The sequence below is a fragment of the Saimiri boliviensis genome, chromosome 14, assembly GCF_048565385.1.
Source record: "Saimiri boliviensis isolate mSaiBol1 chromosome 14, mSaiBol1.pri, whole genome shotgun sequence".
In the NCBI taxonomy this organism is placed as follows: Eukaryota; Metazoa; Chordata; class Mammalia; order Primates; family Cebidae; genus Saimiri; species Saimiri boliviensis.
Window position 1 is genome coordinate 59,044,857 of NC_133462.1, and position 24,426 is coordinate 59,069,282.

General features: G+C 45.8%; 1 protein-coding gene across 9 annotated transcripts in view; it reads left to right on the plus strand.

The window, feature by feature from the left end:
* SRGAP2 (SLIT-ROBO Rho GTPase activating protein 2) overlaps window positions 1-24,426 on the plus strand; it is a 270,134-nt gene that overhangs the window by 240,074 nt on the left and 5,634 nt on the right. For 5 of the 9 annotated variants that reach the window (XM_010341021.3, XM_003930445.4, XM_010341022.3 and 2 more), the window contains exons 15-21: window positions 5,076-5,153; window positions 6,078-6,212; window positions 8,101-8,206; window positions 14,036-14,260; window positions 18,343-18,422; window positions 20,821-21,001; window positions 22,463-22,609. In XM_010341021.3, coding sequence (XP_010339323.1) covers window positions 5,076-5,153; window positions 6,078-6,212; window positions 8,101-8,206; window positions 14,036-14,260; window positions 18,343-18,422; window positions 20,821-21,001; window positions 22,463-22,609 — 952 coding nt within the window. Of the gene's footprint in view, window positions 1-5,075; window positions 5,154-6,077; window positions 6,213-8,100; window positions 8,207-14,035; window positions 14,261-18,342; window positions 18,423-20,820; window positions 21,002-21,747; window positions 22,429-22,462; window positions 22,610-23,357; window positions 23,747-24,426 lie in introns of those variants that run through there. The other 4 variants (XM_039463491.2, XM_039463492.2, XM_010341027.3 and 1 more) reach the window with 3 other exon arrangements.

Below are 24,426 nucleotides of genomic sequence, written 5' to 3' on the forward strand. Positions count from 1 at the left end.
TGAAAAGTGGACAAGTTCCAGGTACTGTGGCTGAATGTACCTGTTTCTGCCCCTTACAGGCACAGTGCATGGGGAGACAAAAATGTAGCACATTATTGTGGTGAGGCTCTGGGGAAACAGGCACACTTCTATGTTGCTGATGGGAACACAAACTGATACAACTCTTTTGGAAGGGAATTTGGCAGTATCTGCCAAAACTTATGTGCACTTAACTTCCGATCTAGCAGATTCTAGGAATTTACCATGAAGTTATATCTCCAACGGTACAAAAATGCATATGCACGAGGTTATTTGTGGCAGTGTTTTTTGTAATTGCAAAATATTAGAAACAACTTAAATGCCCACACATAGAGGAGTGGTTGAAAAAACTACAGTATATTCATTCAATAGAGTACTATGCAAGAATGGGAAGATTTCCTTGAACTGATATGGAGAGATTCCCAGGATATGTTAAGTGAAAAAAAAAACAAAATATGAAAGAGTCTCCATCGTGTAGCCTACTACAGATGTTCCTTGACCTCTGCTGGGGTTGCATACAGATAAACCCATATTAAGTTGAAAATATATTCAGTACACCTAATCTAGGGAGGATCATAGCTTAGCCTAGCCTGCCTTGAATGTGCTCAGAACACTTACACTGGCCTACAGTTAGGCAAAATTATCAGGCAACACAATACACTATAGAGTATGGGTTGTTTACCCTGATAATCACGTGGCTGACTGGGAGCCGTGGCTCTCTGTTGCTGCCCAGCATCACAAGAGAATATTGTACTCATTTTGCTAGCCTAAGAGAAGATCAAAATTGGAAGTATTTCTCCTGAATGCATATTACTTTTGCATCATCATAAAATCAAACAATCCTAAGTCAGACCATTATAAGTCAGGAACTATCTCTATAGATAGTCTTTTGCATTTTATTACCTTTCATGTAAGAGAGAAGAATATATACGAATATCCATGTATCTTCTCATTTCTGCAAAAAGAAATGCAGGAAGGATTAATCTAGGAACTAATGTTTAATTAACTGGTTACCTATAGGGGACGGATGGAAAAGAGGTGAAAAGAATGGGGCAGTGGGAAATGGTAAGGAGTGGCATTTCTCTTGGCATACCTTAGTATAGTTTTGACTTTTAGAACAACATTAGTGTTGCCCATACTCAAAAGATAAACAGGCCGGGTGCCATGGCTCACACCTGTGATCCTAGCACTTTGGGAGGCTGAGACAGGCAGATCACTTGAGGCCAGGAGTTCTAGACTAGCCTGGCCAACATGGTGAAACCCTGTCTCTACTAAAAATGCAAAAAACTTAGCTAGGTGTGGTGGTGGGCACCTATAATCCCAGCTACTTGGGAGGCTGAGGCACTAGAATCATTCAAACCCAGGAGGTAGAGGTTGTGGTGAGATCATGCCATTGCACTCCAGCCTTGGCCACAGGGTGAGACCCTGTCTCAAATAAATAAATAAATAAAGGCAGGGTGAGGGTACAACCCAAAGTGGAATGCAAACAGTAAAAAATAAACCTAACTATTACAAATGAATAACATAACCACAAGGAAGAGAATGAAGAAGAAAATAACCTAAGAAATTTGTCTTGATATATAATATAAATCTGAAGATAAAAAGATTTCTAAACAAATATTTTACAGTAATTAGTAATTTTTAATTACATAGATATGGGTTAGCAATTCTAAAAGTATTTTATATGTATTCTAGGATTAAGCAAATAAGTATATTGTGGATTTTTGTTTGTTTGTTTTTTGAGACAGTCTCACTCCATCACCAGGTGCCAGGCTAGAGTGCAGTGGCGTGACCTCGGCTCACTGCAACCTCCGCCTCCTGGGTTCAAGCAATTCTCCTGCCTCAGCCTCCCAAGTAGCTGGGACTACAGGCGTGCACCACCACACCCAGCTAATTTTTTTTGTATTTTTAGTAGAGATGGGGTTTCACCGTGTTGGCCAGGATGGTCTCGATCTCTTGACCTCGTGATCTGCCCGCCCCAGTCTCCCAAAGTGCTGGGATTACAGGCATGAGCCACCGCGCCTGGCCTATTGTGGATTTTTTAAATTTAGCACACAGTAGCTGTTCAAAAAACATCTGTTCCACTAAATTGGTTTTTCCCAAATAGGGGCTTAAGGTATTCATAAACTCCCTAAAAAACCATGGTAAAATTTTTGTGTATATGCGTTTAATGAGAATAGGGCTTATAACTTGTGTTAGCCTTGAAAGAGTCTGTGGCCCACTGAATGCTGGGGATTTTCACATCCTAACAATCCTCAAATTCCTTGGGAGGTAGACATTATAGTCCCCATTATATAAATGAGAAAGCTCAGTGGTAGGTGAGGGTGATCCAGGAAGGCTTAAAGGAAGAGCAGGGATTTGAGGAACAATTGAAACTGAATCGTGATGGAAAAAACAAACCACCATTTTCATGAGGAAGGGAGCAATAGAACGTGAACATGAGATGACTGCCGTTGAAATCATTTCAAGAATTCTCCAGAAGAACGACTTTCGGCAATGGCTAGATCTAGTGCATAATGGAAGGTTTTGTGCCATTTCCAAATAACTTCTCCAAGTCTGATGAATTTTATACTTTCATCTTAGTGTGGACTAAGAAAAAATTTAAAAGATCATGGATGTGTCACTTTGGTTATGCAAGGATTCACCTGCATTATAATAAAAAGCCAACTGGTTTTTCCCTTTACTTTCTGGAAACCAGCCACTTATTAATGTTTCTGCTTCCAGAATCTAGAGATTCTGTCTGTTGAGCAAGAGCACATGGTAGTCCCTCCAAAGCATAAGTTCTCAAGAGGAAACAGAGACCAGACCTAAAGAGAGCTCCGTGTGTTCCAGGCCTGCTGCCTGATTTCCAATGAGCTCTCCTCTCATTTCTTCTTGTCCTGGACTCCCAGGCCAAGGCTGCTTTTCCCTGGTGTTCTAACCTACCAAAAAGTATCAAGATGGTGACTCTGTTTCAGGAATTTGTGCAGTGGCTTCACCAACCAGAACATAGTGAGTAGCCTGGTTTCTGAGATGGCATTTGCTTATACCATGTTGTGACATGTGGCTGTTTCTCTCAGAGCACTTGTTTACATTTTATATTTAAACAACATTATCTGGCTCTTACATCCCATTTGTAACTAATATTGTAGTCATATTACACTGGTACTAATGAGATTTTAATGTTGCCTGCCACTCTGTGAGAAATATTCTGGAGATGCCCTTACAGGAGCAGGCAACTTAAGACCTATTACAAGCCAGGTAACTACACTTCCTCTGCTTACTTCTTAATGTTATTTCAATTGGATTCAAAATTTCAGTCCCAGTCTATATGGTTTACCTCCAAAAATCTAGGTGATAGAATTTATCTGCCCCCTCACTGAGAGACCCTCAAACAGTGGGCAAAATGTAGCATTAGTCTACTTTGTTTTCCTAAAATAAATTTGAGATTTCTCTAGCATGTCAAGATTTTTGAAAGATTGTGCTGTAACAGAGGGATTTTGACAAAATACCTAAGATTGAGACTCACGGATCCCGAGAAAAACTGAGCAGTCCTGATGCAATCAGAGATGCTAGTTCAGTCCAACCCCTGGGGCTGGCACTGATGATGTGCTTCCTGGATTTCTGACCAGTTTTGCAGTTGCGTGATTGGTGCTGTCTGTAAGCGATGTCCATGCTCAAACTGACCAGTGTGGTTCCCAGCCTCTGCAGTTGCACTCCACTAGGCTCCGCAAGCCTGGTGTTGAGGACTGAGTATGATTGCAGCCCCAAGGCCTGAGTTTGAGTCCTGGCCCTGGTTCTTACTTCCTGTATAACTTAAGGCTGGTCAACACTCATCAGTTCCCTCATCTAGAAAATGAGATTGTTGCTAACCTTTACCTTGTGACATCATTACTTGTGAGGACCAAGTAATTTATTTCTATGACAGCATTGATTAGCAGCAGTCACTATGCCAGCATTTTTTTTTCAAGATTTTTTTCTACTCTAACAAAACTAAGAAGTTTTTATGCACATTATCATAGTGTAACATTCACACTTTTGTCTTTAGACTAAAGCTGTGGTCAGGAACCAGTGCCTAGCACAGTGTCTGGCAATACTATCTGTTGACTGATCATTTATAGCAAGCTGTTTAACCCGTGAGCCATGGGCCACAACACAAATTCATAAACTTTCTTATAATATTATGGGGGGGGGGGTATGTATTTTAGCTCATCAGCTATCGTTAGTGTTAGAGTATTTTATGTGTGGCCTAAGACAATTCTTCCAGTGTGGTCCAGGGAAGCCAAAAGATTGGATGGACGCTCCTGACTTAGAGTTTCATGTCCTCTCTTTTTCATAAGTATTGAAAGCATTGTCCCTTTGAACAATCAAACCGTGTTAGAACAGCTAAAGCAATATTATAATCTCAGACCTTATGAAACTCCTCTGATGAGAACTAACGCCTTGACCCATTTCCCATTCTTTTTTTTTTTTTTTTTTTTCTTTGAGATAGGGTCCACTCTTTTACCCAGGCTGGAGGGCAGTGGTGTGCTCATAGCTCACAGTAGCCTCTGACTGCCAGGTTCAAGTGAACCTCGTGCTTTAGCCTCCTGAGTAGCTGGGACTACAGGCATGCTACAAGCCCTGTGCCTGACTAGTTTAAAACACTTTTTAGAGATGGGGTCTCATTATGTTGCCCAGACTAGTCTTAAACTCCTGGCCTCAAGCAGTCCTCCTGCCTCAGCTTCCTGAGTACATTTTTCTGTTCTTGACCCTAGGTGATTTTTAAAAAGTACCAGTGGGTCACTTCCTTGCTTTACAGCTGAGAGCAGAGAAGCAAAGACAAGGGAAGGAACCTGCCTTGCAGTTGCCCTTGGAGTCAGAGGAGTCTCTAACTTGGTGCTTTCTAATGAAAGCTAATGCCTCAAAATTATTCAGTGACTTTTCCAACATCCTTGTACATGTTTTTCTCCTTTGGCCTGAAGAAGAGAGACAGCATGCTTACATACACACTGGCCGGGGGAGATAGGCATTCAACTAAGCTTGGCACTATGCTTGTGAATTTGCTTTTTCTTGATCACTTTTCTGTGCATTTCCAGGACTACAGCATGAAGGAATTTTTCGGGTGTCCGGATCCCAGGTGGAAGTGAATGACATCAAAAACGCCTTTGAGAGAGGTAAGGAAACAGTCTTGAAGATAAAACCAAATATTTGCCAGCCCCCTGGGTTATTGGCTCCACCCTTTCTTCCCTAAGAGGTCCCCAGAAGTCAGGAAGCCAGCTTGCCTGTCTCTTCAGGGGGCACCTGCTCTCTTGTACACATTCACCCCGTAGATATGCAGGGAAATACCAGGGTACGTCCCAGTTTCCTTCTTCCTTTGTGGCCCTACCCATCCTGCCTCTCTCATGCCGACGATCTGCCAAAACCAAGAAGTTAACTATGATATCTGGGTGGTTTATGGCTTCATCCGGAACCCTTGGTGGCAGTTAATATCAAGGCTAATGTGCTTGTTCATTGTAGCCCATTTATTATCTTGTGGGCTATTAAGGTAATGGGCAAGCTTTGGCAATTTCCGTCACTGTAATGGATATATATAGTTTCAATTTGAGGTTGGTCCTATCATTAAATCTAATTACATCTGATACGAAATTTTCCATAGGGAGCTCCATCATGATTGTTCTGTAAGTAGGTGTTCTTGGTCGCAGGCCAGGAGACTTGAGAGCCAGTCTCAGAAGCTGGCCTCCTTGGCCTCATTTTTCTCCCCCAGGGGCTTAGTCCCAGCCTGGTTTCACAATTCTTGTGAGAGATAGTTTCTGTGTCCCATCCACAGCCGATAGGATGTGTCCCTGAGCTAGGCTGGCACAAGAGAGTTTATATTGATGGGCTCGTCTCCTGTCCTTTGGTCCTAGAGCCCGTGAAATGGAGCAGTCTTTGCTTTATCTGTTCCCTGATCTGTGCCACTCACGGCCACCATGCTGGGCAGGGAGCTAATGGACTGGGACCAGGACATAAATGGTTCACCCCTTCCCCACCGCCTCTGTTTGTCCCGTGTGTTTTGCCTCCCTCACTCTTTCCTTTTTGCTGGGCTTGCTTATCCTCAGGAGAGGACCCCCTGGCTGGGGACCAGAATGACCATGACATGGATTCCATAGCTGGCGTCCTGAAGCTTTACTTCCGGGGGCTGGAACACCCTCTCTTCCCCAAGGACATCTTTCATGACCTGATGGCCTGCGTCAGTAAGTACCGTCCTGGCTTCAGATTGACTTCTGGGTCAGAGCACGTGGTAGCAAGAGATAAAAAGTTTTTACAGGGTCTGTGTGTTCTTGTAAGCTTTTCAATAAAGTTTTTCTTTTCCCCAGTGAAGTTTCTCCTCATCTTCCTTCATCCCCTGGTGGGAGAGGAGGAGGAGTCACTTTTCAGTAAGAATCTAGGACCCCCGAGTCAAGACTCCTGGCTTTTTTTTTTTTTTGCTTAATTCCCCTCAGTCTTAAATACTTTTGCTTCTCTGGACTTTGTCTTCTTTTAGTAAAATACCTTTATTTTCAATTATATATTTGAAGCTTATACATTAGTGCTTGTACTTTTAATGGTACAAGAGAGAAAAGCATAAGCAAGCATTGCAAATATTTCGTGCTTATTGCATTAAACAAGACATGGCTTACCTGCTAAATGTATTAATATGTGTTCCAGGAGCAACAGCTCTCTGCACATTTAAAAGTAGTAATAGGATATTTTCCCAAAGACAAAGATATATTCTCTACTTTTATCCTCTTAGGCATTCTCTGCCTCTTACTCTAAAATCTGAGTCTTGAAAAGCTGTTCCTAGCCATTTGGTTTAGTTTGTGATACTGGAACACCCTCTCATTTGTTTGCCAGGGAAAACAATTAATGGAAACTTGGATTAATACAGGTCAGCCTGGAAGCAGGCACCGTCTGACTGATGGCTCCAGAGGCTGGGGGGGAGTGGTGCCTTCGAATGGAGAAAAGAGCCTTCTTCCTAGGTTGACCAGATCGTTATACCCGCTGAGTTTACAGTTTTACTCAGTATCTGCCCTGAGTACTTGTCCCTCTCTCAGCTATCCTGAGAAATGCCCAGGGTATTAGGGAAGCTGGCTCTCTGGTTTGGTTTGTTGACCTCTGTTTGTGGGAGTCTAGTAGAAGTGAGTTACATGGATGGTTAAGGATATGATTCCCTTGGGTCATGTCTTTGTGACTTTTTCCAGGACCGGGCCTAGGTGAAGTATCTCAAACTGAACGTGGGGTTGCCAAGACAGTTCAAGATCCCTTGGCTGCCCGGGTCTTGCCTACAGATACGCTTCCTCCTAATCCAGTAGTTTGCATTTCTTTTCACATAACAGCACTCATAGAAAATGGTAGTGTTTCCGTGGCACACTGTGGAGGTGAGGGGCTGCCTATGAGGGAGGACCTGTAATTGACCTGCAGTTAACCTCTCCACAGCACAAGTAAACCTTTCAGGTCTCCTTCCCAATATCACTGCATACCCAGGAGCCTGCCACCTCTTGCATCCGGCCACTTTTTACTCATTCGTAATGCAGATAAGAGAGGCGGAAGATAAGCCAGACTTGTCCAGAGGATGAGGTGACATGTGGAGTGAGCAGGACAGGACTTGCACAGCCTCTCCGCCCCCCTGAGATGTAGGCCCTCTGAGGCTGGGTATTGAGCAGTTGTAGCAGTTTGGTGGCAGCTCCCTATCTGTGGTTGTTTGAATAAGAGGGTGGTAGATGCCGTGAGGACCATTTCTAACCCCATTCCCTGCGCCCAAATCCAAACTTGGTATTAATAACAAGATTACAACAACCCTAGTTTTAATATTAATAATGTGTAATAACAAGTTTGGATTTGGATTTTGCACAGTTCCTTGTGCCCAAGAAGTGCACACCTTACATCCTGTATTGCAAATATCTGGAGCCCAGCAAGTGCCCTCTTCTAGCGGCTCTACCCCAAGGAGCAACAGGGGTGACACTCCTGTCACTGCACCAGTGCTGTGTGTGAGCTTGATCTGACGCTGTCTGTGTTGCTCCTGCTGGTAGTAGAGACTTCTGATCATTAATCCTTGGGATCCCAGTCACAGTGGAGGATAACACATGGCTTTCTTCTTTTCAGCAATGGACAACCTGCAGGAGAGAGCTCTGCACATCCGGAAAGTCCTCCTGGTCCTGCCCAAAACCACTCTGATTATTATGAGATACCTCTTTGCCTTCCTCAGTCAGTGAGTAGCCTTCGCAGTGAACAGCTGGGAAGTCATATGGCTTGGGCTACTGGAAGTTCATCTATGGACCTATGCCTATTCATCCATCCCAACAAAATATTTATTGAGCACCTACTGTGTGCTAGCCACAGTGCTAGACTTATTTAATACTTTGTTAAATTAAAGGTGAAAGCCTTGATATCATTTAGTTCCTGTTCCAGAGAAGGAAACAGACAATAACAGATATATCAGGGGGAATAAATGGTTAGAAATAAAATAAAAAAGAGTAAAGAAAGGGGAGAGAGTACAGGGGTCTGAATGAAAGGAAGGAGAACCACGGTACTTGAGGTGGACAGCATAGGCCTGTCTGAGAAGACAGTGTACAAGCAGCAAGCAGCAGCCCAGAGGAAGGGAAAAGGAGGGGGCCATGGGGCCATTCAAAACCCCAGAGTCATGGTAATAGTGAGTTTGGATTTGGATTTGGATTTGAGAAGCAATTAGAATTTTTTTTTTTTTTTTTTTAAGACAGAGTCTTGCTCTGTTGCCAGGCTGGAGTGCAGTGGCGCAAACTGGGCTCACTGTAACCTCTGCCTCCCGAGTTCAAGTGATTCTCCTGCCTCAGCCTCCCAAGTAACTGGGACCATAGGCACACGTCACCACACCTGGCTAATTTTTGTATTTTTAGTAGAGACGGGGTTTTACCATGTTGGCCAATATGATCCTGATCTCTTGACCTCATGATCCTCCTGCCTCAGCCTCCCAATGTGTTGGGATTACAGGTGTGAGCCACTACGCCTGGCATGTTATTATCTGATTTGTATATGTGTGTGTGTGTGTGTGTGTGTGGTTTTTTTTAAAGCCAACTGCTTTGTGGATTAGTTACTGAGGAGAGTCATGAAGAGCAACAGGGAGCCCCTATCCTGAGATTACTGTGTGGTCTGGCCAGAGGTGTTAGTGGCTTAGTCTGGAGGGTGGTTAGGAAGGGTCAGGTCTGTGATACATTTTGAACGTAGCATTAACAGGATTTGCTCATGGATTATACACAGAATACGAAGAGAGAAATCCTAAATTGTTGGCATGAGCAAGAGGGAAATAGGGAGGTCATTTATGGAGTTGGAGAAGACAAGGTGTGGAGAAAGGAATCAAGACAGTGTGTCAGTGTGGACATGGTCATTTGAAGCACTCGTGGGATGTCCAAGTGGAGATTTTGAACAATTGGACCTAGACTCCAACCCTCGGAGAGAAACCAAGAGTGGAGATGCAGTGTGGGAGTCACCTGTGTACTGGTGGTATTTAGCTAATCACCTAGGGAATGGGTGTGGCTACAACAAAGGTCTGAGGAGCAGAGGGGCCATGGGCATGGATGGGGCATTTCTTCTTGTCCAAGCAGCTTGTCCTTGTGTGGAGCAAGCTTTGGGGTTCCCACATGGCAAGAAAGGCACCAAGCAAGGACGTATGATTCTTTCCCTCTGAGGCATCTCTGTCTTTTCACTCTGCTTTTGCTGCAGTTTCACCCTCAACAACCTAGACCAAAAGTTACAAATGGGCACCCTGAGAGCCAAATAAAGCAATAGAAGCCTTCCCTTCAGGCTTCTGATGTGTCTCAAAAACAATGAAATCATACTTAAATTTGGGGAGATGTCACTTTTTAAAAACCTAGATTATAGCTTCTTTTGAAAAATTGTTAGATCTGGCAATACTGACTCTGCAGTCCCAGGTGGTAGCAATTCTCCATAGAATAAGGGCTTCCCTCTAGATGGGGTAGGCACTCCCCAATTCACCATAATCCCCAGCCCTTCCCGTTGCCCCCCAATCTCAAGGCTGAATTCAGTTGCCATTTTTCATCACCCTTGCTTTGTGGTTTTCATAGAGTACAAAAGTGTTTCTCTGGATCCATGAATCTATCAAAGTGCAGGAAACAAAAGATAAACCAAGGGGCCAAGGTGTTTTCACACCTATTTCTTTGTGAAAATGAAGAGCCTTCCTACAAGATTAGTCTCTGCTTAAAAGGAATACAGCTTTGGAGGCTGTTTCCTAAGTGTCACCTTGCTTCCAAGTTCATGGTCAGCCTGACCTTATAGGTATCTGGGTTAGTGGTCACAGCTTGAGACCTTTTCTGGAGCACCCACACTATAATGTAGCCCCCTTGCTGGGCCTGCAGAGCTACAGAGCGTCCTTGTTCCCCAGCTTGTCTCTTCCATATGGCTGGGTCTGCTCCATTCATTGGCCAGGCCCTGACAAAGCACCACCACTGCCTTTGGGTTGAATACTCCAGTGACTCACACAGCATGTTGGCATGCAGCCTGGAAACTCTGCTAATTACTCTTGAGTTAGTCCCTTCAGGGCCACCAATCATTGTCTCCCCTCAGATACCAATACCTGCCCTCAACATGAGCCTAGTCTGTGCCCCCAGAGATAGGAGCATGACAGTAGTGAGCAAATGGGGATGAGGGAGGGCTGGGGGACTGTGTGTGAAAGTACAATGGAGAGAAACAATAGAATACGCATCATGCAAGTTGGTGCTTGCAGAGATGGTGCAGAAATGGCAGCCACTATTAAAGAAAGCATAGGATTTGCACCAATTCAAATTATTCATTTTGTTTTATGTTTATTGGGGTTTTTTTCTGATTGAAACAAGATAGATTTGCTCATCAAAGTGTTAACATTTAAAAAAATGCAGCATTAATAATGAAAGTGTTTCCTAAAATAATAAATAGAATGCAGGACGCATATGATAAAGCAGACCACTTCCACAGGAAGACAGCAGCTGACAGGCTCACGCTTCCGGACAGGGGTAGCAATAGTTGGCAGGTAGCTCCTGATGTAGACTCTGCCTGAGCTCAGACTGGCAGGATCCTTTTTCTTCAGTGCTTGTGGGTCCTGGATGTGTGTGGACTTTATTCCTGGCTATAGTTTGTTCTTGGATTGGACACGTTCTTAATCTCAAGGAACCCAAAAAGCTAATATCTCAGTTCTGTGGGTCAGGAATCCAAGTACGGCTTAGCGGCGGCCCTCTGGAGAGGTAATTGCACATCATAAAAAAGTTAAAAATCCAGAAAAGTACATGCTAAAAAGTACATGGTTTCCCACACCAATCCTGGCACCCCGCAAAAGCCTCTGTTCTAGCCACAATGCTGAACATTTTTTATGAAGCACAAAAGATGATGAGTTCAAATAAATTAGGAGAATTCACTAATAATATGGAATGAAACTATAGAAATATAACAGAACTCTTTGAGAAAATGACATCAGTGCATATAAGGCGACACCAAAAATTTTAAAGCAGGGAGTTGTTACTAATGTTATCCATTTTAAATATTTCTTTGTATTTTTATTTTTGATTTTTTTGGTTTTTTTTTTTTTTTTGAAATAGAGTTTTGCTTGTCACCCAGCCTGGAGTGCAGTGGCGTGATCTCGACTCACTGCAACCTCCGCCTCCCAGGTTCAAGCAGTTCTGCCTTGGCCTCCTAAGTACTTGGGATTACAGGCACCCACCACCATGCCTGGCTAATTTTTTGTTATATTTTAGTAGAGACAGGGTTTTACCATATTGGGCAAGCTGGTCTTGAACTACTGACCTCAGGTGATCCACCTGCCTCGGCCTCCCAAAGTGCTGGGATTACAGGCGTGAGCCACTGTGCCCAGTCTAGATATTTCTTCAAAAACAAAAATCCAGTTTACTTTTACACTAGACACAGCCTTCAGGGACTTCAGAGATTATTAACACCATGATATTTTACACAAAACTGTGTGCATTTGTATGCACACGTATATGAATTTTTCTGGGGAGAGAATCTCAAGTTTTTGTCAAGTTCTTGAAGGAGGTTGTGTCCCCCAAATAGCTAAGAACCACTGCCTTAGACCAGGCCAGGAGAATCACTTGAACCCAAGAGGTAGAAGCTGCAGTGAGCCGAGATCGTGCCACTGCACTCCAGCCTGGGTGACAGAGCAAGACTCTGTCTTAAAAAAAAAAAAAAAAAAAAAGAACTGCTTCAGCCCCTAAACTTAAATATTCTCACTATACATTGCAAGAGAAAAATGGATTTTAGTCTATATTTTGATGGGAATAAGAAATGACCTAGATTCATGAGACCACAGTCCACAAAGATCGGTCCTCTTTAAGCTCCTGATCATTGTAGCCACCTATGAATTGAACAGTCCTTACCTTGGCAGGCTTCCCACCATTTCTCATCTTTCAGAGCTTTGACTCAGGACCCTCAGGGCTAGAGTTGGTTTCCCTTTGACTATCAGGCTTCCCAGACACTACTGGTTTTCCTTTATGTTACCAAAACATTGTCAGATCACTCTAAAGAATCAAGGCCTTCCTCCTCTTTGTCCCTCCATGACACCAGGAACTGGCCAGCCTTGGATTAGCTACAGCTGAGGCCTTGTGGCACCTCATGCCTCAGTTTTTCCCCTCTCAGGTTACCAAGGTAATTATGGCTCCTGTCTCTCCCAGTTTTAATTTGACTAGGAAGTAAACTTAGAAACTTCCCCCAGTCCTTTCTAAATCTCTGCTTTCTTTGAACTCAGGATCCAGGGAAGGATTATGCACTTAAATCTTTAAGAACTGTGAAGCAGTCCAATGAGATCTGTAACCTCACCCATTGCTGGCCTCTCCTGCATTTGATTCTAGGCCCTAGAGAACGGTGATTCTCAACCTTTCTTCCCATCACATCCACAGTACCACTCCTCAAGTCCTGCAGTGATTCGCAAAGGGGCAGGGGATGCATATCAGAATCTCCAGGAGGGGAGAGAACTATTGAATCAGAGGGAAATTGACTTTGTAATGTGAGACTGGATGAGTGGTATGCTGTAGAAATCAGTTCTGAAGAACAGCTACTCAGATGGAGACAGCTGAGTCTCCTCCTCCCAACAGAGGACCTTTGGTTCCTTCTCAGAATCAAATCCTGCCAATGCCCATAAGGGAGACTCCTCAGCAGAGCTCACAGCTCTGCAGGCTGTGTGGGGGAGGTATCCAGAGCTGGCCCAGCCCTTGAGCCTGGACGGGCAAGGCCTAATGGGACTCATCAGGTGCAGTGGCTCATTAAAGGCCTTGGGTCCTTGGCCAAGGTTGGAGGTGTGGCTGGAACAGCTGCTGGCTGAGAAGGGGAGAGTTCCCAGAATAAATAAATACCCGAGAATGAAGTCAGCCTGCATCCAGAGGAAGCCCGAGCAGAAGCCAAATGGCATGCTGACCTTTTCCTAAATAAAGCCTGAGCATAATAATATAGGAGGAGATTATGAACACAAGAAACAATTGCATTTGCTATTCTAGGAAGAAATTCACTGGCTTGATGGAATACAAAAACTAATCAGTTGGCTATTTTCTAATAAGTCTAGAGGCTAGAAAGGAATATCCCTAATCATTTGATTATTTTGTTATGCAAGAAGGTACACAATGCACAGTGCCTGTGCTTCTGACCATATCATTACCAGGGCAGCCTAAGGGTCCCCATCTGCCCTGGCAGCTTAGTGTGTTGATGTGTAGGAGCCGTATTCAGCTCTGCAGAGTGACATGTTCTCAAGGTCATGTGGCCTTTGGTAGATAAGATCTGGGGGTAGAGATGAGGATGGGGTGGTAAGTAGAATTTGAAATGGGAGCTGGAAAGAGAGAAGGGGTCAGAGCTGCAAGCAAGTACCTCTGGTTTGTTTTTCCTGAGCTCCTGAATGACCATGCTCATGGTCACTCTTCTTCCCAACTTACTTCTGGAAAGCCTCTGACACCCAGAAAGGCAGGTGGCAATTTGTGGACCTTCTGATCTTGCTCTTGGCAGCGCCTCCTGTGATTGTGTTTTCTGGGCATTCATGCAAGGGCTTTCCAGCTTGCCCCTTTCCCTTCTCCTCCAGTTTATCACAGTTCAGTGAAGAGAACATGATGGACCCCTACAACCTCGCCATCTGCTTCGGGCCCTCGCTGATGTCAGTGCCAGAGGGTCACGACCAGGTGTCCTGCCAAGCCCATGTGAATGAGCTGATCAAAACCATCATCATCCAGCATGAGAACATCTTCCCAAGCCCCAGAGAACTGGAGGGCCCTGTCTACAGCAGAGGAGGAAGCATGGAAGATTACTGGTAAGGGGGCTTGGGACTGGAGGAGAGAAGGGATTCACCAGCACACACTGGCATGGGGGCCAGATGGCCACACAAAAACCAAAGGGAAACACCCAGATCCTCCCAACCCCTCACTCCCAGGCTGCCAGGGTCTGGGGATGGTATAGGCAGCCCCCACCTCAGCCCGACCCACAGACTAAATGCCACTTCTTGCCACCTCCCTTTTTGATGAGTTCTGAGTGGCAAGAGACTATTCTGAAAGATATTTGACAACATTAATTGTGATAGAAATAATCTCTAGGAAAGGATTTCTTATAAAGTTGCATCTAGAAGTGATCTTTATTAACAAAAGTGTCTCTCGGGCATCTACTCTGTGCTCTGTACTGTGCGAAAAACCATCGTGGGTCCCAGGGAATTTCCTTCTTATTGGGAAGTTTAGATATGAGGTATAATTTCCTGACTATGAGTTTGTAAGCTGGCACTTCAGAATGATTTTAGAAATTTGTGAAGAGAAAGAAGGGTAAGCCTTGTTTTTGGCAGGTTAGGGACGGTCCTCCCCTGAAGCAGCAATCAGTTCTGTGGGGCTGGTTTTCCGTGACCCAGCTTTGGAAGAGAGATCTAAAAGGAATCCTTGGAATATATCTTTTTTAGACCCCTCCATTAGACAAAGAATAAATCACTATTTCCATTTTATGAATGAAGCTGCTGCAACGCAGAGAGGCCCGTGACAGTATTTTAGGCCACTCTAGTGGTGGGGATTTAACCTCAATCTCTTGTCTCTTAGTGCAGGGCGCCATCCGTTACCCCATGCCACCCGCCATGGTACCATTTACAGTGTCATTTTTTTCACTAAACACAAAGACAACTGCCTCTCTCTTTTAATCACTAACTTCCCTTACCTCCCAATCCTCCTCCCCCTCCCTTCTTCCCCTAAATAGTGTTTCAGCCTGAGCTGAAAGCACAAGCCAGCCCAAATCAGATTCTGTCTGAATTCAACATCTGGAACCAATTCGGCCAGCCTCATTGCTATCGACTGAGGTAGGGGAGGACAGGGGAGGTTGTTTACTTAATTAGAGGCCAATTGGTCCACGCTTCTCCCTGACCCCCACAGAAGAGCCTCTTTCCCAAGGAGTGAAGAAAGTGGCATTTGTGTTCTGTGAACATAGTAATATCAGTGACATCCCTGGGTTCACTCCTCTCTGCTGTACTGCAGATTTCAGCGTCTGAGTCCAAGCTGGAGGAACCTATATTGGCCAGCTGGGAGAGAAAGCTTTTTGTCACCGACAGATGGTTGGTGGTGACTGGGGAGGCTGTTGGTCACTTTAGGTCTCAGCGTACTGGATGATGAGCTCCAGGAAGCTGTCCTTGTGCATGTGACTTAGAGTGCTGTTTTCCCCCTTGCATGAGTGATGAAAAGCTGTAAAATAGCATTCCCTTCCTTCTAAAGTCAGGCAGAAGCTCTGCCCTCACTTCTCAAATATCAAACCACGGCCGGCTCTGGCCTGGTGCCCAGGGCACAGAGACCCCTACAGCCCTGGCCCCTGAGTTCCAGCCCAGTGGAGCACAATCCTGGAGGGGTGTGGCTCACAGTCACAGACAGATGGGTGCCCTCCTCCAGTTTTCTCCAAGGTATTCTCCCAGCCTACCCACCTCTGTTTCTTGTGCACTCGACATTTATTAGCAGCCTCTGGAAAAACCACAAGGTTAGTCAGGGAACCTTCCTATCCACAGACCGGGCAGGAGGCCAGAGCACCCGAGGAACAAGAGTCGGCACCCTTGGGTTGAGAGGGACCTTCCAACCACTGGATTCATACCCTCCTGGAAGGCTCGTGGCCTCTCCTCTCCCTTCTTTGAGAAGTGAGAGAAGTGCCAGCCCCGGGAGCTAAGGCATTGAAGGAGGTGAGCAAGGGTGGTAGAAGAGGAGTTAGAGCCCTAAGAAGCCTAGAGAATGGCCAGGAGACCCAAACAGCCATGGAAAGGAGAGCCCCCGGCCACATGGCATCCCACAGCTGTGGAGAGGAGAGGCAAATCCATTTCACCACACTTTCCAGCCCTGAAACTGAAACTCAGTTTTCTAGAACTACCTGCAGGGTGGCATGGTGGGCTGCTTCCCAGGCCTCAGGTATTGGTGGACCTGGGTGAGTGTGCAAGGGCAAAGGCTGGGGATGGGGTGTGTTTCAAGAGAGGCATAGGATTTGAGGGCTAGAAAAAAACTCAGAAAGCATCTTCTTGCCTTTCTCATAAAGCAGTATTTTTCAAAGTGAGGTACCTGGACCAATAGCCTAGAAAACAGTGAGAAATTGTGCCTGCGTTTTTTGACAAAGAGGAAGCTCCATTTATATTCTTCTAGAATGTTCTCTGGAGCCTGAGAAACCTCCTTGGAACTGACTTGCTCTACATAGGGTGAGTTCTGAACCTGGTCACCTAGTGTTAGAGGAACTTCCCGGGAGTGTAGGATCCATCCCATGGGGAAAAGAGGCTGGAGGGTTCCAAGGTAGAACCTGTGTGGCCTGACTGCGGGGTTGAGTGGGTGATGGCGCTTTCACACAACTGCCTGGAAAGCCTCACCTGTTACTTCCTACTGCCAGAAGAACTTTAGAAATGAATAGTTTCTCTACTTTTTAGGAAATAAGAACTTCCTGGTACACATCCTCATAAATTCTGAAGTCCATGAGCCAGGAGATCAGGAATAGAAATGACTTTTCTAGTAACCTCCCTATCCCTTCTTGATTCCCTACACTGGATGATTTTTTTTTAGATAGGGTCTGGTTCTGTCTCCCAGGCCAGAGTGCAGTGGCACGATCATGGCTCACTGCAACCTCAACTTCCCAGGCTTAATCGATCTGCCCACCTCAGCCTCCAGACTAGCTAGAACCACAGCATACACCCTGGCTTTTTTTTTTTTTTCTTTCTTTCTTTTTTTTTGTAGAGACAGGGTCTCACTAAGATGCCCAGGCAGGTCCCAAACTCCTAGGCTCAAATGATTCTCCCAAAGTGTTGGGATTACAGGCATGAGCCACTGTGCCTGACCTTTTCCATTTCATGAATTATTTCAAGAACTTGACCCAGCTTCTATCCCCTGCCCTGTAGCCCATGGCAGATTCTTCTTTCCCTACTTTACTTTCCCACCCACTCCTTCCACTTTTTCACCAGTACACAGTCTAAACTGCAAAGCAACCTAGAGGCGTCAAACAAAATGAGGAAGAAGGAAAAGAAGTACTATTTATTAAGCAGCCATTCTGTGCCAAACTTGTTACTAAATTACTTTATTAAATCCTCACACAACTAAGGATATAGATCATTATCTTCAGTTTATAGATGAGGCAGCTGAGGCTTAAGGAGATTAAATAACTTGCCCAGGATCACACAGCTACCAAGTATCGGAGGTGGTTTTCGGATCCAGTTTTATCTGATGCCGAAGCCCAGTGTTTCCTTTCCACCATGCTTCCCCCTTGAAAACCAGGAATGGCCAGGTGCGGTGGCTCACACCTATAATCCCAGCACTTTGGGAGGCCAAGGTGGGTGGATCACAAGGTCAGGGGTTTGAGACCAGCCTGACCAGCATGGTGAAACCCTGTCTCTGCTGAAGATAGAAAAATTAGCCAGGTGTGGTGGTGCACACTTGTAATCCCAGCTACTCGGGAGGCTGAGGCAGGAGAATCACTTGAACCTGGGAGGTGAAGGTTACAGTGAGCTGAGATCACGCCACTGCAGTCCAGCCTGGCAATAGAGTAAGACTCCATCTCAAAAAAAAAAAAAAAAAAAAAAAAAACAGGATTGAATTCACGTAGAGAATCAGCCCTTGAGGAGTTGAGTTGTTCTCTATTTGCTGAAGAATTTACTTTATACCTTCAAAAGGGCTTCCCTTTGTCTCGAGGTACTCTAAGATCCAAGTAGTTTCAAGTGATTTCGGTAGTACGAGATAGACTGGAGAAACTCAGAGCTTTGTATTTCATTATAAGCATTTGTCCATTGTGTGCAGTTAGGATATAGAGAACATAAGATGGAGTCAGGGCCCTCGCTCCAGGGAGGCTGTATGAAGCGGACGATGAGAATTTTATAAGCAAATATTCATGTTCCGGTCACTCTTGCTTCTGTTGCAGTGATAGCCCTCATGGAGAGACTACCTCGGTTGATGACTCAACCCAGGATGTGACTGCAGAGCACCACACGAGCGATGACGGTATGAGGCCCTGCTTCCTGATCAGTGGGGACGCCAGAGGGGAGGCAGAAGGAGAGTGATTCTAGATGCCGTACATCTGATAAACCTGTCTGTCCAGTAGTCCCCTGAGGACAGGCAGGAAGCTCCCCTGTCTCAATTTCATTCCCTTCCTTCCTTGGAGAGGTAGCCCACCCTCTCAAATAGAGTGGTCTCTGTGTTAAACCAGAGGTGAAGAACTAGGCCTTCCATAGCCCTTCAACCTTCTTGCCCCACCTCCCAGCTCCTTGTCTGGCCTGAGTGATGCTGGTCCCTTATCACAGTCTAGACTCCTGCCAGGCAGCTGGAGAACAAAGTGAAGGAAAGTTCATTTGAAAAACAGCAATTGGGTGCCGTAGCTCACGCCTGTAATCCCAACACTGGGAGGCCAGGTGGGAGGATGACTGAGTTCAAGAGTTCAAGACCAGCCTGGGCAACATGGCGAGACACTGTCTCAAAAAAAACAAAACAAAAAACCCAGCCTGGCATGGTGGTGTGCACGCCTGTAGTACCAGCTACTCGGGAGGCTGAGGTAGGAATATCCCTTAAGCCCAGGAGTTCAAGGCTGCAATGAGCTATGATTGTGCTACAGAACTCCAACCTAGGTGAGAGAGTGAGATGCTGTCTCAAAACAACAACAACAACAACAACAACAACAACAACAACAACAACAAAAACAGCCTGGGTTGGGAAACAGCAGAGCTGGGTGCCCAGAACCCAATAGAATCAAGCCAGAGGGAGAGGGAATGAGGATGCAGAAACCACATGCTTTCACGCCTGCTGACTGGAAAAACTGACCCTTTCCAAAGTACAGACATGCGAGTGCTGAGCAGGCTGATGGGCGTGCATCAAGGGGAGGAATGCTCAGCTGTCATCCTCGGGCCCCTCAGCAGTGCCCATGCTTTATGAGGGTCTGTCCAGCCAGCACATTTTCCCCCTTCCAACAGCTCCACACCTCCTTTTCTGGATCAATTGGGCTCTGGAAGTCTCAGCAGCTGACAAGGGGCCTCAGAATTTTCTGGGCACAAGAATGAAATGCCACAGTCTGCGGAGCTTTCCCTGTTCCCTGCCTTGCTGAGAATTCTGCAATTCTAGCCAACTTTTAAAGGAGAAAAAAAAAATTAGGACTGCTTATTTAGGTCCTGATGTCATAAGGATCTGTATAATCATTTGCTACATTTGAGGAGGGGAGTAGGTGAACTATGGAAATGAGTAGTGGGTTAGAGCCTACCTCACGGCCAGCTCTGTTAGAGGTGTTCTATATATTATCTCTTAATCCCCAGTGAAAGAGATATGGCCGCCATTTTACAGTTGAGAAAACGGAGGTCAGAGAGGTCGAGTAACGTACCCGAGGCTGTAGAGAACTGAGATGGGTATATTTAGACAGGCCTTCTCTGACCAGCCCCCTATCATGAAATCTCCAGCCCCTCCTGTTCGGGAGCAGACGTGCCAGCTAGGGCCGTCTAGGTATGGTTTTATTTTTAAGCAGCCTTTCTCTCTGCTACCCAGAATAGCTGACTTTCATCTCAGGATCCGGCTTTCTGGGAGCCTTCTTTTTGCTCTTTGATCTCTACCTGCAGCCTAGCACAGATGAAGATAATGACAGCAGTAACTCATGCACACATATCACTTACTATGGGCCGGACACTGTTCTAAGCACTTTTACAAATTGTAATTCATTGACTCTTCATAACAACTTCATGAGAATGACACTAATATTATTTCCATGTTACAGATGAGGAAACAGAAGCCCACACAAAAATAAAGATACATTGCATCTGTAAACCCTTCTTACCTTTTTAGATGACTTTCATGTGCATTTTTTCATAGGTTGGTCACAAAATATATTTTCATATTTTGCTCCTAGGAAAATTGATTGCACAAGTTATTTTCTCTTTATAGAGATGAAATGCTCATCTACATACTAGGGGGAATGGATAACAATTTAGAATACAGTATGATATGTTCTCTACGATTATTAGAATTATTACATAATCAGAAAAGAATGCTTAAAAATATAGTATGGCAAGTTTGATAATAGACATCAAAGCATAAAGAGCTTTGGAAACACCAAAGCAGTTACTGTAGAAAACGGGATGCTTGAGTTGTGTCTTGATGTGTTTCATCAGGCAGATCAGAGAGAAGGGGATTCCAGGTGGAGGGAACAGTGTGAGCAGAGGCAGGTAAAAGGTGATACCAGTGCTTTCAATCTAATGGCACAGTCTACATGTGAATTACTTGCTTTATAGATTATCCATGACTTCGTTTTCCCACTAAGTTATCTTCCCACCACTATAAGTTCAGCTAATTCAGCTTTTCCACCCAGTTTCCTAAGTCTGCAGGTCCCAAGAACATGTGTTTACTTCTTTTCCACCCTTCTCAGAATGTGAGCCCATCGAGGCCATTGCCAAATTTGACTACGTGGGCCGGACAGCCCGAGAGCTGTCCTTTAAGAAGGGAGCATCCCTGCTGCTTTACCAGCGGGCGTCTGACGACTGGTGGGAAGGCCGGCACAATGGCATCGACGGACTCATCCCCCATCAGTACATCGTGGTCCAAGACACGTACGTTGGGCCCCTGGCACCTTTGGGGGTAGTCCCTAACTACTCTGTGGGAGTGAGACTTCATTTCTGGAGTCATAGGACTATGAGAGAGACCAGCCCCGGGGGGGTGCCAGTGCAGTCCTGAGGCTCACACAGTTCCTTGAAGAAGCCTCCCTCTCCACTCCCTGCACTCAGTGGAGAATTTTTTTAAATCTCTCCACTACCTGTGCCCTCTGCAAATCACTCCCTGATCCAGTCATTTTAGAAACCTGCCAGCCAGCACTCATCCACATTTATACCTGATGAGTGATAACAAGCGATTTTTATTTGACCACCTATATTTTCTCGAATCATCAGGCTGGGAAAACATTTTTGCTTCTCTGCCTTTTTTTAAAACAACTGTGCCCACCCCAACCTGTTGAGTCACTCTTGCACTTGCAAATTAAAATGACTAGTTTTCTAGGAGAAATCTGGCTTAAGCAGCCTTATGGAAGTGACCTAGCTCATTCAACCCAGATGAGGTTGATTTGGGGTGAGATGGGGGAAGGAGGGAAAAGGATGTCACGGAACAAAGAAAACCTGAACTGGTCCCAGAGAGATCTCGTCTGATAGGCTGTTGGTTGATTCTCACACTTTGAAGTAGTTGTCCCGTGGGCCCACCCAAGCCTGCCCCCTGTCCCTTTGCCCTGCCTCTGTCCCCAGCTCCCTTCCCCTGGATCCGATGCTGTCAGTGTTTTTAGTCCTTCCCTTAATATTATTTTTTAAAGGTTGATATCCTGAGTGAGTCTGCACCCTCCCAGCCTCTTCCCGGCTCGTTCTGCAGGGAAATCCTCCCTCTGTTGATAGCATCGAAAACCTGGTGGCAATCTGTGCGTGGACAGGACCCTCCCAAATTTAGCATTATGACTTCACTACAGGATCAAGAGAAGATGAATTGTGGGGGAGAAGGGGCTTTGTCATCCGTAGCCAGAGGGGCCAGGAGAGCAGTGGAGAGACCTGGGACCGGCTTGGATGCTCTGAGCGGGGCTAGAGGCGCTACGACAGTGTGTGGTGGTGTCCTGCCTCCACGCCGCCATCTCCAGAGCCACCACACAGTTGACTGTGCTCAGGACCTCAGCCGATAAACCACAACCTGGACTTGGCACCTCCTTCTCCAGGAGGCCACCCCAGCATGGCCTCCCCGGGAAGCAGCATGGGGTAGAAAGCAGATGCCTCGAACCCAGGTGTCCCCTAGCCACGTTTTCCTGAGGAGCTGAGGAGCCCGCAGAACTCAGCAGATTATTTATTTTTATTTAAACGACCTTCAAAGGCCCTTAGGTTTCCTTGCCTCTGCTCACAGAACTAGTCCAGCCAGGTGTCGCTGCTGCCTCAGAGCTGTGTGGGGTCGCGTGTGTGTCGGGGGGCCATCTTGCCGATTTAACGCTGCTTTTTGTGTTGTTGTTGTTTTCCCTCCTCCCTGCCTGCCTGCCCCTTCTCCCCCAGCGAGGACGGTGTCGTGGAGAGGTCCAGCCCCAAGTCTGAGATTGAGGTCATTTCTGAGCCACCTGAAGAAAAGGTGACAGCCAGAGCGGGGGCCAGCTGTCCCAGTGGGGGTCATGTAGCCGATATTTATCTTGCAAACATCAACAAGTAAGCTCTGCTTTTCATTTTCTGCTCCCCTGAATGACTTGCAACACCCAGCCTCACCCTCTGGCCTAACCCCCATCTCCATTCCTGTGCTGCACGTAGGGCGCCCAGCTCCCCCAGCCTAACAGTTTGCACGTGGTCATTGCTGCTGCAAGGCGGACGGGGCTGAGGACGCTGCTACAGGACTCGGGGCAGGTCCAGGTCTCCAGCTAGCTGCCCTCATGCTGTGGAAGAGTGCTTTATTGTGTGTTCCCGCAGTGTCTGTCCACCCAGACCTTTGTGGCAGTCTTACAGCGAAAACTTGGGCCAAAGCTTTGGTCACTTTATGCAACCTGGTTTTGTACTGTTTCTCAGGGGTGCCTTCTTTTTTCCAATCCATACTCAAATAATAGTCTTTGATGTCTGTCTTCCTTTACCTGTGTTTGTGCAATGATTCAAAGTCTGCGTGTGGCTTCTACTAGGCTGATGTTACCCCGGGTGGGTTTATTGAGATATCATGTGTCTGTTCCTCCCGCTGTCCTGCATTCACTCCCGTGGAGGAAAGGAGGCCACAATGTCCCTAAGGAAAGCTTTGTCCTGAGCTCTTCATTCATTGCCTAACCCCTAGCTCCCTTTTCTTCTGCCCTTTCACACCAGGAGAAATCATTTTCCATTTTGTTCCTCTTGCTTTGGCCCTGTGTATTATTCTACCCCCTTAGTCCCTTTGCAGGTCCCCACTCCTACTTAGCAGGCTCTTACCTCTGACCCCCAGCTTTCATTGTGGCTGTTAGCAACATCCTGGGGTTTTAACTCCACCCACGCCTGATCTGGCTGTCTAGAGGGATTCTACGCCTGCGTGCTGCCGCCTCCCCAAGAGGCATTCAGGTTATTGGAGAACTAATCTCATCTCAAGGGGCCAGACACCAAGTCCCAAAGCCTACAGACCTCTTTCTGCCAGACCCTGAAATCTGGCCCCATGCCAGCAGGATGACAAGCCCCAGGGCGCTCCTGATGAATATGGATTGGAGATGATGTACAGTTTTTATTCCCCTCTGGCTTTGGAGGAATGAAATGATTTGCACTTTGAAAACCTGTTAACCATAGCCTCTGGACACTGAGACTGGAAGGAGAATAAAGGATGCTTGTTGTTTTTAAACTATACCAGGTTTCCCAGATCTCTTGGCTTTTTTCCACCCAGATGGTAGCAGTGGGAGTGGTTGGGGCATGTGGCTCTTTTCCATCTCTTTCACCCTCAAGTTGGTAAAGTCGTTTATTCAGATCACTTACCCAGTATAGTTAATAATTTAATTCAGACCAGTTTTTTAAAAAATTGAGGCGTTTCTGTTTCCCTCCAGCACACTACCCTGCTGGGAGGGCAAGCCAGTATCAAGTAACTGTGGGCTAATCACATTTTTTCCCTTATTTACAAGTATATGTTAATTATAACCCTACAATCTAAAGGTTATAAGCCTATAATTAACCCGGAAACCGAGGCAGGGTTGGTGGAGGAAGAGTTAGATAATTAGTTAAGTACATAGTTTTAAGCCATCATGTATGTGATGCCATTTGTGCCTAGAAATTGTAGAGTAATAGCTGAAATGGTTAAAAAAAAAAAAAAAAAAAAAAAAAGTTCAGGTGGTTCCCTTGAACTCCTTGCTTGCTGGTGTCAGGAGTCTTGTGATGGCTTCTTGAGGGACAAGCTTCGTCACCTGGTTGGTGGGTGAGCGGCAGCCCCTGGTCATGTCTGGCCCTTAGGAATGAGGCGGCCTTTCAGTCTTGCCCCTCCCGCCACTCCTCCTCCCAAGCTCCTTCAGTTTCCTGAATGCCCAGGTTCTCTCACT